General features: G+C 37.5%; 1 protein-coding gene across 3 annotated transcripts; it reads right to left on the reverse strand.

Moving 5' to 3' along the window:
- Positions 1-19: 19 nt before the first annotated feature.
- Positions 20-7810, reverse strand: LOC306872192 (protrudin-like). 3 transcript variants are annotated; one of them, XM_079420658.1, is made up of 13 exons: positions 7584-7721; positions 6857-7087; positions 6632-6702; positions 6348-6534; positions 6169-6264; positions 5251-5363; positions 4927-5048; positions 4665-4736; positions 3780-3836; positions 1369-1510; positions 1232-1278; positions 1069-1150; positions 20-982 (listed from the first exon to the last, which is right to left on the reverse strand). In XM_079420658.1, the coding sequence occupies exons 2-13, from the start codon at positions 7084-7086 to the stop codon at positions 915-917; spliced, it is 1287 nt and encodes a 428-aa protein (XP_079276784.1). In that variant the 5' UTR covers position 7087; positions 7584-7721; the 3' UTR covers positions 20-914. The 3 variants fall into 3 exon arrangements, with proteins under 3 accessions (XP_079276784.1, XP_079276786.1, XP_079276785.1); XM_079420660.1 differs by lacking the exon at positions 3780-3836 and having other exon boundaries at positions 7584-7810; XM_079420659.1 differs by lacking the exon at positions 3780-3836 and having other exon boundaries at positions 4635-4736.
- Positions 7811-12569: the final 4759 nt, after the last annotated feature.

The raw sequence follows: 12569 nt of genomic DNA on the forward strand, positions 1-12569 counted from the left end.
AAAACACAGTGTTTTGTTTAAAATGTCTCTTTAAGGTAAGTGGAAGTTAGCGCGAAAATTCCTCAGAAACTCCACACACAGCTATATATTCATATTTAAATAGTTTATTACTGTAACAGTAGATTTAAGCAAGGAAACAGGTGGTGCTACACTATGGATAACTCCCCAACAGATAGTAGCAGTAGTAAGACATACTAAAACACTTGGTTTACATTCAATCTTGGTTTTAAGACACAAATAAAATGAGACGAACATAGCTCATTCTTTCAATAACCATGCGAGTAGGAATACTCTTGGGAGTGATTTGCAGATAGAACATAATGCTATTATTTTGATTAGTATAAATGGTTTCTGAGGGTGTTACAACAACAAACACATATGAAATGAAAGCTTTTCCAATTAATAACCAAGGTCAATTTCATGGTCTTTTTTTACTCTTTAGGATGATGTGATATAAGATGAACAAGACCCTTGATATTAACCGGATATATATCCCACCAAGAGCTCAAATTCTGGAAAGTGGTGTCATAATAAGGGTTGATGAAACTACAGCATTTGATATCGCAGCTAAATTAATTCCAAATAAACCGATCAGTCTTGGTGTGAGGCTTTGATAAATAATAGTGATGACTATAGGGAAAGCAGCATATTCCAAGGAAAAGCTCACCATTTAGACACAAAGGAGCTCACATAAGAGTCACGAGTTTTGGACAGAGGACACAAAAAAATACAGAGGAACCTCAGGAAGAGTGTTCATGCAACATAAGCTGCAGGATTTTGGTCCTCCGTGTGAAATGCTCCACGGTGAAGAAAGAAACAGCAAGAATCACTGACGTAGCCATCTTGTGGTTCTTCTCCGAGTTTCTTTCAAAGCATTGCAATGGTGAAAGATTGTTTCAGGATGACGGTCAATCCTACTTGGTGGTGAGGAAAGTATTACACATAGAGCAAACAAACACAGTTTCTCTTTGGGCTTCAGGAGCTGAAGGGTCAGAGAAAGAAAAAGAACAGTGTGTAAATTCGTCTTTAATAAAGCACTCTTTAAAGATTCACACGCTCTTCTCATACCTGTGGCTCCCATACTGGATTTGAACACTTTATACGAGCAACAGCGGGAACAAAAACTGACTCCACAGTTACTGCAGTTTCTCTGGAAAAATAAAATAATCATGAGTGAAACTAACATCAAGTTGAATAGAATGTTAAACATGATGAAGATCAGACGCCATACCCTTTTCTTTAAAACAGAAAACGCTGAATTGCATTGGCAACAGTTCCCTGTGGAAGGACAAAAAGAAAATATGGTTTTAAAGGTGGATATAATAAAGATGGCGAAAAAGTATGAAGTAGAATGAGATCCATAGTGACCGATGGAGTTGGAAGGGACACGCTTGCGAAGTTTTTCAGTGAGTTTGGACACTTTACTGCGGATGGGCTCGTTTCTGCTCAGCAGCCCGTTATCAGACACCGTGTCAAACTCAGGAACACCAGAAGACACGTCCTCGTCATCCTACCAGAGATAAAGACAGAAAGATAAATTAATCATATTCATACTTAGAAGAAATGAGATGACGGGTATAAGCCCATGAGCTCTACACAGCAAAAAATCCAGAGTGAAATTAACTCTCCTGGGAGTACATGTGAGACCACACTCAAGAGTGTGAAAGTGTTCAAATAAGAGTGTTAAATTAACACTGAAGCAGAGTTAAAGTTAATGAGGTAATTAAGAGATTCATTGAGCGATGATTGACCATAATTTAAGACACCTGATGTTAACGAGCAGAATCACCAAAGAAGAAAATCACAATTTCTGTGTCACCATTATAGTGATCAGTGTTTGCTTTAGTTGGGCTCTTGACCCTTATATTTTTAAAGTTAGATTTTGTTTGGATACTGTAACTGAGTTACAGCAGAGAGACAAACAAAAGGAAAAAAGAGGACATGTGATGTTGGTAATGCTATTACATAACAATCTTTTTATCTATATTGCCAAGCTCATTCAGAATCTAAAACAGTCAGATTTACCTTGTTGATTATACAAATCCTGTGATTCTGCAGTATTCAATAATTAAAAGGGCTCCTTGAAAGTTGTTCTGGTAATTAAAAAAAAATTACAAATCTTATTTTAGACACACACAGATATCAAGAATCAGTGTATGAATCTCAACAACGGTGACAAACAGCATAAACAGATCAACTCTAAACATTAGAAAACACCCAGAAAGCACTGCAACATGCTTTTTTGATTGTCACCGTTGTTGAGATTCACAGGTTGATTCTTGATGTTTGGGTGTCTAAATATTAGACACTTTCCAAAGATTTTTGAACAAACAACTTTCAGAAATCCCTCAGATTGTATTGAAAATGCTGGTAATCCTATGCTAATGAATCACGAGACTGCTATAATCAACAATTATCTAAATCAGAGATTTGGCGCTGAAGAAGTTCAGAGATTTAGGAAAAAGAATACACACACACATACATACGCATATATTTTTTTCCTTTTTCTCTTTGCTTATCTGTCTGTCTGTTATAATTCTGTTATAACAGCAAAGCAAAATCTAACTTTAAAAATATAAGGGTCAAGAGCCCAACTAAAGCAAACACTGACCACTATAATGGTGACAAAAGTTGTGATTTTCTTCTTTGGTGATTCTGCTCGTTAACATCAGGTGTCTTCAATAATGGTCAATCACCACTCAATGAATCTCTTAATTACCTCATTAACTTTAACTCCGCTTCAGTGTTAATTTAACACTCTTATTTTAACACTTTCACACTCTTGAGTGTGGTCTCACATGTACTCCCAGGAGAGTTAATTTCACCCTGGATTTTTTGCTGTGTACCGTTCAGCTCGACACCAAAATATCTTTCACTTACACTCTCGTGACAAAACCTGCACACAACCTTATAAAACAGACATTTTCCACAAAGCTCAATGACTTGATTTTCCTAAATTGATTTCAAATTTTATTTGATCTTTTTTTTTTTTTGGTGGTGGTTAAAACTGTTAAGGTTGTTTAGCTGTCTTAAGTTATAAAAACATATTTCATATTTTTATTAATTGCACATCAAACAGTTTGACCTAAGAAAATGTATATTCATGATTCAAATATTCATGAAACATTCAAAATATATGAACATGGTATGTTTTCGACTAAACTACATCATCTTGACCCATATACATTAACCAGTGGACTCTCCTCATGCGAAGGTGTGTGAAGGTTTTCTCTCTGTGTTAGTTCTGCTCTGTATGTAGAGGGCTTTGGGTTTAGAGATCAGATTTACTGAAGTCATTAGAATCAGATGAATCTCTCTGCCTGTAGCGGTACATGTGACGACTTCGGTAAATCTGACCCATGTTTGTTGCTGCTGAGCTTCGTTTCCTGCAGTCATCTGATGGAGAGGATTCAGATTTCTGTGCCACAAGCCCTCGAAATACAGGCTCTAGTGAAGGTTGGGCACATTTCAAAAAGTTAATTAAATTCAGATGCCAAATTGGACATATTCATAAATGCACTTCATAATTCAGAGTACCTCTCAAATGGACAATAAAGCAGACCATCTCATCACTATGTTTGTTAGTAGACATTCCCAATACTTATGAAAAGACCGCACAAAAGAAATAGTGTGACGATCAACCCTGACCTGAAGGAAGTTTCACCAAGTAAGCGTTTCCTGTGACATCACTGTTAATAGAAGCCACCGAAATGAATAAAGGCATGAGGGTGTGTGGTTAGAACACCTAGAGATCATGATTAACAGGTGTGTGTGGGCACCTTACGGGCTCTCCATCTCCTCGCAATCTTTGGTAGATAATAGGCTACAGGCCACACCTACATTCAAAACACGGGCCAGACAGATTTACAACAGTCATGCACCTTGTAGCAAGATATATCCGATTATTATTCTTTAAAAATTTAAGCATTAGGTCTGGATTTGATCTTGATCCACTGTGCGACATATTTGAGGTTATTTGGAGTTGATGAGATAAATTAGATGCATCTGAATTTAAATTCACAACTGAACACGGTCGAGACATACAGGTGAATCTCACAAACATATAACCAGGTTACATGTCATCCCATAAGAAAAATTAAATGATATTCTGCTTAAAAACAATGAAACATCCATTAGAAAAATATTTATTCAAATGATCTAAGTCTTAGGCTTTGTGACATTCACCCCACTAAAATCTAATAAAATTAGTCATACATAAACCTGTGCACGTGCATTCAGAGCATTTACATTAATGCAAAAACATGCACATACACATACACACAAAGACAGGATGTTTCTTCAGTCGTTTACAGTATGAATTTACTCAAACATGAAATGCTCTCGGTTACTCTATTACTCACCACTAACGGCAGAGGAGTTTCCTTGGAGAGCAGAGTAGAGGTCAGACATGTACACATACACACTACACAACTAAATCTACTTGGTAAATGAGAAGGCTGATATTTACACTCATAAACACACTATATCTGCACACTCAGCTGTGGTCTAATATTGATGTTATAACTCTCCACAGCACTACTTACCGGCAGAACAAGCTGAGATTCCTTGAGCAGGCAAACAGCAGAAATGGGAGAACACGTCAGAAAAAGAAATAGACAGACAGACAGATAGACAGACAGATAGATAGATAGATATTTTCTGACCTCTATGGCATCTTTAAACTCATCGTCAGGCTCCGCCTCCTCTGCCTCTTCAATGTTGCCAGGAGACAGATCCTGAACAGGAAGCACATTCACAGAATAAGTCAATCTGAACTGGAAATAGAAATCTGTACCAAGTAGCACAAAATAATCCATCTAAAGCAGGGGTGTCCAAAATCTGCAGGAGACCAGCCCTCCAGGAGCGAGTAAAATCCAAATGTATTTTATGGTTGTAGCAAGTGTGTGTGTTTTAATTCTCTCTCACCTCCACACTGGTTGGAGTGGGTGTGCGTTCCAGCAGGTTTGACTGATCTGGGTCACATGGTTCAGTTTCCTCCGCAGACTGGACTCGACTCGGGTGAACAAACTCCTTCAGCTCCAAAAGAACTAGAGGGAACAAGAGAAAGGAAGTTGTGTGAGAATGTCTAGCTTCTTGAAACAATGAAAATACTGAATCTGTATATACATATATATTCACTAAACTTTTTAATATCAGCATAAAGTCTGGTCCACACTGAAGCAATAAACGCTGAAGAGACCTGACCAACCCGTAAAGTGCCCAGTCTCGCATTCACATTCATTTACTGACCTCTGCAGAAGTTTCTGTTCCACAGAAAGAGGGCGCTGTTGAGCACAGACAGAATCAAACCCACCGGAGCCGTATACAGCAAACAAACCGCTGTCAGGAGAGAACCGTAAAACCTACACACAGAATAACACTCATTACAAACACTCTTACTGTCCTTAAAGTTAACTAACATTTTTTTGCTTTTATTAGACATTTTGCTTTACAAATTAAAAAAAGATGTCAGAAAATAGACCAAAAAACACTATGCAAATCGTGCATTAATTTGATGTATAATACTACATTATATATGTAAATTGCAGTTGGTATCCATCAGTTATTGTTAAGGTTAATATTGCTGCACTAAACATCCTCATTTATAAAAATGTATCATGGTAAACATAATTTCTGCGAAAATACAATGGAGTCATTCCATTTCAAATCAAGCGAATTTCAGAAACTTCCCAGGATAAATGTTTTAGATTTTGTTCATATTTTATCTTAAGAAAGACATAAATAGTGACTAAAGCCAAAATATTAAAAGCCACTGATGAAAATTCACTCAGTAATACACTGTTTTAACTCAAAAACCAAATGCGAGTCACTTTGCCTGCAGCTGATACTTTAAAGAGGAATGTCTGAAGAACAAATAATTTCTCTTTCATCAGATCAAAATATACATTTTAGCCAGGGACCTCTGGTTGGGTTCAGTTATGCAACATTGCTACTGTAAAACCATAATAAGTCTAAGATCTCCTTCAAACATAACGTTTTCATATCATATGATGATAATAATCATATTATTTAATGTTTTTGTGGACAGTGGTAGTTAATACCAAGTTCACTGAAGTAAAAAAAATGCATTATTTTGTATTTTGGCAGAAACCTTACAGGTTAAATTTTCACAAAGGAGCATCTATACATGAACAGCGTGATACTCACATGGAGGAGACGGCGTGGCTCTCCCAGTACAACACTTTATACACAGACTCTGCACACACACACGCCTGGGTCAGCAGCTCATCTATTAGTTTCAGCCTGTAACACACACACGCCTTCATCTTCATCATCATCATCATCAGTGCTCAAACTCTCTCAAACGTCAATGTCCCGTCACTCACATGCCCTTGACCTCCAGCATGGCCTCCTGTTTGCTCATGTGGACCGTCTGCAGGTCTCGCCGCTGCACTGCATAGTGTTTCTTCTTCTGAACCGCCACCTCGCTGCTCGTGCCCTGGCAACTGTTGCCGAGGTACCCCAGCACAGCCGGAGCAGAGACAGCCAGCAGCAGCAGAGAGAGCCACGCACCTGAGGACATTTAACCCAGGAGACACTCAGTTACCGCTTACTGCATTACATCACAGCTGTACAGAATATATGCTCACGTCATCTACTCGCGCCTCACCTTCACTCAGAGCGAGGAAGAGGATGTTGAGCAGAACGCAGCTCAGCAGGGAGCACAGCGGCATCCTCCACCTGAAAACACAAAAGAGCTGAATACTGGAGGATAACTCAGAGACACGTTTAGAGCAAAAACAAAGCCTCCTCGTGAGAGTCACATGACACAGTCTGCTGAAGCACAGACAGAAGCTCTCAGTGCAGTCAGTGATTATTACGGGACGTCTCTCACCCGAGCAGGGAGCGCAGCACCTCCAGCGAGTCTGTGACCGGCTCCAGGAAGATGGCCATCCGCTTGAAGCAGATCACCATGTTCAGCAGGTCAAAGGTCAGCGCTCTGGGGCTGCCCAGATCAGAGCTGCTGTCTATGGAGGACGCGTCTTTAGCGGGCAGCTGGGTCAGTTCGGCCCGGTCGCCGCTCGCCTGTGTGGGGTCCTGAGGAGAGGAGGCTGCGCACTGCATGCTGGGAAATCAGAGATCAACAAAGTGAGGATTCAAAGAATATCCCTGCATCCCAATGTGCTTACTATCCACCCTAAATAGTATTGAAAATGACTAATATCACACGGGATTTAGGATGATAGTGTGCACACTGAGACGCAGGCTGTGTTAATCTCTATACACACGAGACAATCAAGAGACTCACATCAGTGTGAATGAAATTAAATCTGATGCCTGACAGTCTGTCTGCCAAGAAATCTGTTTAAAAGCTTTAATGATTTTTAATGATTTAATCTGAATCAATAAACAATGTCAAATCCAGCAGACTTGAATAACAAAGCATCTTGATATTAAAAACATATGAACAGATGTCAAACAGATTTGATAAACATGCATGATTACTATTTTTACAATAAGAATACATTAAATTCTTAGTTATTAAACAAAACAAATATAAATAAAGCAACATTAAACACTTTCATATAAACATCAAACAGATAAAACAGACAATAACAAACCTTTTATTCCTTAAAACAGCGTCTTGTGCCGCTACAGAATCGTTAAGAAGTCTTTAACGTGCATCAAGCTCGATAAATGTGAGATTAATCCACTTAAAATTATATACTTCTGCTTCCGGGATGCACAGGCTGATGTGTGGATGTCAGAGCGCGATGATGATGATCGAGAGTCAGGAAGAGCAGAAGAGCGCAGATCTCATCGATGAGACAGAAAACACAGAAGTGACTCTTCTTCTTCTTCTTTCTCGTTTTTTATTGGCGGCTTTTATTGAGCATTACCGCCATCTACTGTAGTAGCAATGGATGAGAGACTTGAATTCCCTTTTCCCCAGACCTTTCAGGACTGTAGCTTTCGATGTTGCTGCGTGTTCAGCTCCTCCATCTACAGCCCAAGTCCCTCCCAGCCCAGAGAAGAGGAATAGCAATAATCATCATTATAATATTAATAATAATAATCTTCTATGAATTAACCGAGTTATTTTTAGAAATTGTATTAACAAACTATCACCTCCTACTGGATTCAAAATCTCTTTTAACGTTAACTGCTGCTCACCATTGAAGTTCATAGATTACTTTACTTCTCTCCTCCATATATCCATTACACTAAATAAGTACATGTTCTACAGTTTCTCTGACTCCACACCAATCACACAGTCCTGTTGGATGTTTCCCTATTATGTGCAATGTTGACTTAAGTCCTGTATGTCCTAACCTTAGTCTTGAAAGAACACAATCTTCCTTCCTTCTCCTTCTCGGATTCCTTCCTCTACCTACCATTGGTTGTACTGAATGTAGATGTCTGCCTTTTAACTCATTATCCCAAAACAATTGCCAATTTTTATTTATCCCCTTTTTAAGTTCAGCTTCACTATACAGAATTTGCATATCTATATTTTCCTTTGTCATTACTTGTTTAGCTAATTGATCTGCTTCCTCATTCCCTGCCACTTCTGTACGTGCCGGAACCCACAAGAACTGAACCATCCTATTCATCAGCTGCAACATATATAATAACTGCAGGATCTCCAAAACAATATCTTGTCTAGTTTCAGACTGTTGAGCTTCCATGCATAATAAAGCTGAACTTGAATCTGAGCATACTAATGTTTTGTTTATCCCCGTTTCATATATTTTATTCATTGCTATCAAAATTGCTAGCAACTGTAAACACTGACACATGATTTGATATTCTTTTCCCTCCTGACACTTTCAACCTTGGAATAACATATGCTACTCCCACCAGACAATTCTGTGGATTCTTAGATGCATCTGTAAAAACTTGAACATACTGTTCATAATTAATCCCAATATACTGTTTTGTGAATTCTGCCTCTAGTAACTCCTGATCTTTATCTTGTCTTGCTTCCAATAAGAATAAATACATTTTTGGTTGTGGTAAAATCCATAAAGGTATCGTTGGTAAAGTTACCGTTGGAATAACTCTGTACTCATTTAGTTCCATCTCCCGTACTAACTCTTCAATGATCCAACCAAAGCTATTAACTTTCCTTTTTCCATGCTCCCAACAAGTCTCAAGTAAACCTTTTATTGGATGATTATCCTGTTGGCCTTTTAAGCTTGCCCAATACGTCAATATCAGTTGTTTCCTCCTTAGGTGAACCGGCATTTCCCCCATCTCCACCTGTAACGCTGGAACTGGAGAGGAAGGATAAGCTCCACAACAAATTCTCAAAGCTTGTGATTGAATTCTAATTTTCCTAAATGTGACTTAGCTGCTGAACCAACGCAGCAGGCACACAACATCATATGATATTAATATTAGGTTAGATTTAGGTCGCGACGTCAGGTGACCAAAATTCAATGTCAAGCCAACGTCTAATGACAACATTAATTTGACGTCCAAGACCGACGCCAGTTGACGTTGACATTTTGTTGTTTTTAGGTTGTGTTGTGAAGTAACCAAAATCCAACGTCGAGCCAACATCTTAAGCCAACGTTACATTGACATCAAATACTGATATACAGTCGTCAGGTACACAGAAAAATCCCCAGTGTTAATTTAACACTGGAGTGTGGACTCACTGGACTCATATAAACATTGAAGCAGTATTAAAGTTAATGAGATAATTAGGTGATTAATTGAGTGACGATTGACCATTATTGAAGACACCTAATGTTAACAAAATACCTTCACATTATCATAGAGACAAAGGCACAGCTGTGCCTGAGCTTTAGCATTCACCTTTAACTTGGGACCCTGTCAAATGATCAGGAAGTGCATAAAGACATTGGTACATTGGAACCTAGATTTATCATTTTATAAATTTGTAATCCAACAGTTGTCATAAGAGGTTTAAAAGATCAAAGGGAATGTTTGTCCTAGTTTGTAAATCAGTAAAAAAAAATTCTCATAACATAAAATATGGGTGTTTCAAACATAGAAAGAACATTTAAATTTAAAGTTCTCATAATGTTATGACAATGGTAGATTAGAATGTTCCTCAAACATGAAAAAATCTGGACACAATGTGTACAAAACTTTCCGAAATAACGTTTTCATAACTTAATGGGAATGTTAGCAAAACGTTCTGACAACTCGTTTTTGTTAGCTGGGACTTTGATGAAGACAATAAGACCATAATGATGTGAGGATGGCAAATGTGTAAATGAACTTCATGTCCTCATCAGACGAGCAAACCTGAGGATTTGACATCATCATCATCATCAAAGACTGACCCACAAATGAAACGCAGCTCAACTTCACTGAAGAAGAGTTTAACAAATCTCTTTAACAAAAAATCCTTTACATTCCCATACAAGATAATCATTAGAAATACAATAAAGAGAGTTTTGAACATATTACAGCTAAACCCTCAGGTTACATGTTTTGAGGCCCTAGAGGTTTTGCCATTTGCCATTTTAATCCATTATTTAATTTAGTGGCATATAATATTAATATAATAAAATATATTTTTTATTTCATTAAGCAAAAAGATTATGCTGAATGTTAGTTTGACTGTGTTTGCATGGTTGAGGGAAATAACGTTATTTTGTGTCATTTGATCAAGAGTTACTGCATTAGATTTCTGGTAAATTTATATAAATATTTCTACAATATTCTACATTTCACACACTTTCTTGAAAATAATAATGATAATGATGTAAGAATTGGAGTTATGTCATAAAATAACTTTTATTTTTCCTTGTCAGATGAGCGAACTTGACCATGACATTTGACAGAGACATTAAAATATAATATAATATTTTATTATACTGGGTCAGGACAATTATGTGTGTACAGGTCTGATATGTGCAAAATTGAAATGAGAAAAATTTGATAACGCAAGGAGGTGTGGTGAATAAATAATAGAGTTGTGTGTTCTGTGTTTTATTGTCAAGTGTTCATGAGATGAGTTGCCTGAGGGAAGAAACTGTGTCTGGTCGTTCTGGTTCTCAGAGCTCTGTAGCGTCGACCAGACGGTAACAGTTCAAACCGCGAGTAATGTTTTGGAATAGCCGAGTCAAAGTCTGGACCTTAATACAATTGGAATGTTGTGGAAGGAGCTGAAGCAAGCTGTTCAAAGGAGGAAACCCACCAACATCACAGAGTTGAAGTGGTTCTGTACTGAGGAATGGGCTGAAAATCCTACAAGATGTTGTGCAGGACTAATCAGCATTTATAAGGAACTTTACCTGCAGTTATTGCTGAAAAATGGGGTCACACCAGATACTGAAATCAAAGATTCACATACTTTTGCATTGCACAGATATGTAACAATGGATTATTTTTCTCAATAAATAAAATATTTTTTAAAATATTTTTGTCTCATTTGTTTACTTTCAGGACTGATGTTTTGGGGGTCGTATTTATGCAGAAATATAGAAAATTGTAAAGGGTTCACAAACTTTCATGAGCACTGTAATAATACTTTCAAGCAGCACTGTAATAATAATAATAATAATTTTCCTTTTATATTACATTATACAGCATGTCGTAACGTGTTCAGTGCTGGTCAAAGGGAGGTGGTAGATAGGCGCAGGACTCAGATATCTTCCAAAGAGGACTTTTATTAAATTACAGTGGAGAAGTAGGGGTATATATACACATTCACAGTAAGATAGGGAAAAAAAAATATATATATATATATAAACAAAATTAGGAAACTAAACAAACGAACAAAAAAATACATATTTTCAAAAATAAATAGGAACTTAACTTGGTGTCCCCTTTGCCATAAAATGATCAATGGAAACAAATTGCTTCAGGAAGCATAACAAATGTAAAGAGACATAAAACAGTTATTTGTACAGACGTCACATGCTCCCGCCACCGCGGTGGTGATGATGTCACCCCAGCACCCGTCATCACACAGCATAACATTTATGTATTATAATGTTTTGACATTTCACAGCAAATTTGAAAGTGTTAAATTCACACTCGCAGTGTATAATTTAACACTTTTTCGGGGTTTATATAGGTTCACACTAAGTTGAGTTAAACTAACACTTGAAATAGTTCAATATGTTCTTAGGCTCAGCTGCGTGTGGATCGCGAGCTGTGTGTGTGGATTGGGCAAGGCTAAACAGGCTGAATGAAAGTCTCAAAATTAAATGAATCAAATAGAATCGACTTGTGAATAAGATGTGAATGAATGCAGGTACGTCGCCTGATCCACAAATGTGCATTTTAATCGCTGCATGCACAAATTATGCTAGTTTAATACAAACTATAACATTTGTATTCAAAAATAAGTCTCTATTTGAATAAAATGCTGCACATTGATGTAATTCTTAACTCTGCAGACACTGGCTGAAAAGCATTTGTTTCAGTGTAGTGATGCACATTTGCGATTTTTTCAATCGTTAAAAACGTTAATGAATTGCACTGGGCTTTGTTCATTGGTAGTTGTGTGTGTGGGCGTCGTGAAATGCTGCAAACTGCGAAATTCATTTACAGTTGATTCATTTACATCAGTTAAACGTGAATGAAGATTTATGTAATAATTCACAGCAAAGTCCCCACAC

This window comes from Barbus barbus (assembly GCF_936440315.1).
Source record: "Barbus barbus genome assembly, chromosome: 7".
Taxonomy (NCBI): Eukaryota; Metazoa; Chordata; class Actinopteri; order Cypriniformes; family Cyprinidae; genus Barbus; species Barbus barbus.

What these genes read in the sequence shown, in the direction of transcription:
- LOC306872192 (XM_079420658.1), bottom strand. Translation starts at nt 7,086, where the DNA reads ATGCAGTGCGCAGCCTCCTCTCCTCAGGACCCCACACAGGCGAGCGGC. An exon ending in AGTTTAAAGATGCCATAGAG is followed by an intron (nt 3,837 to 4,664) that starts GTCAGAAAATAT and finishes TTTTGAATGTAG; the next exon opens with GTGTGGCCTGTAGCCTATTA. An exon ending in GGAGATGGAGAGCCCGTAAG is followed by an intron (nt 1,511 to 3,779) that starts GTGCCCACACAC and finishes TATCTCTGGTAG; the next exon opens with GATGACGAGGACGTGTCTTC.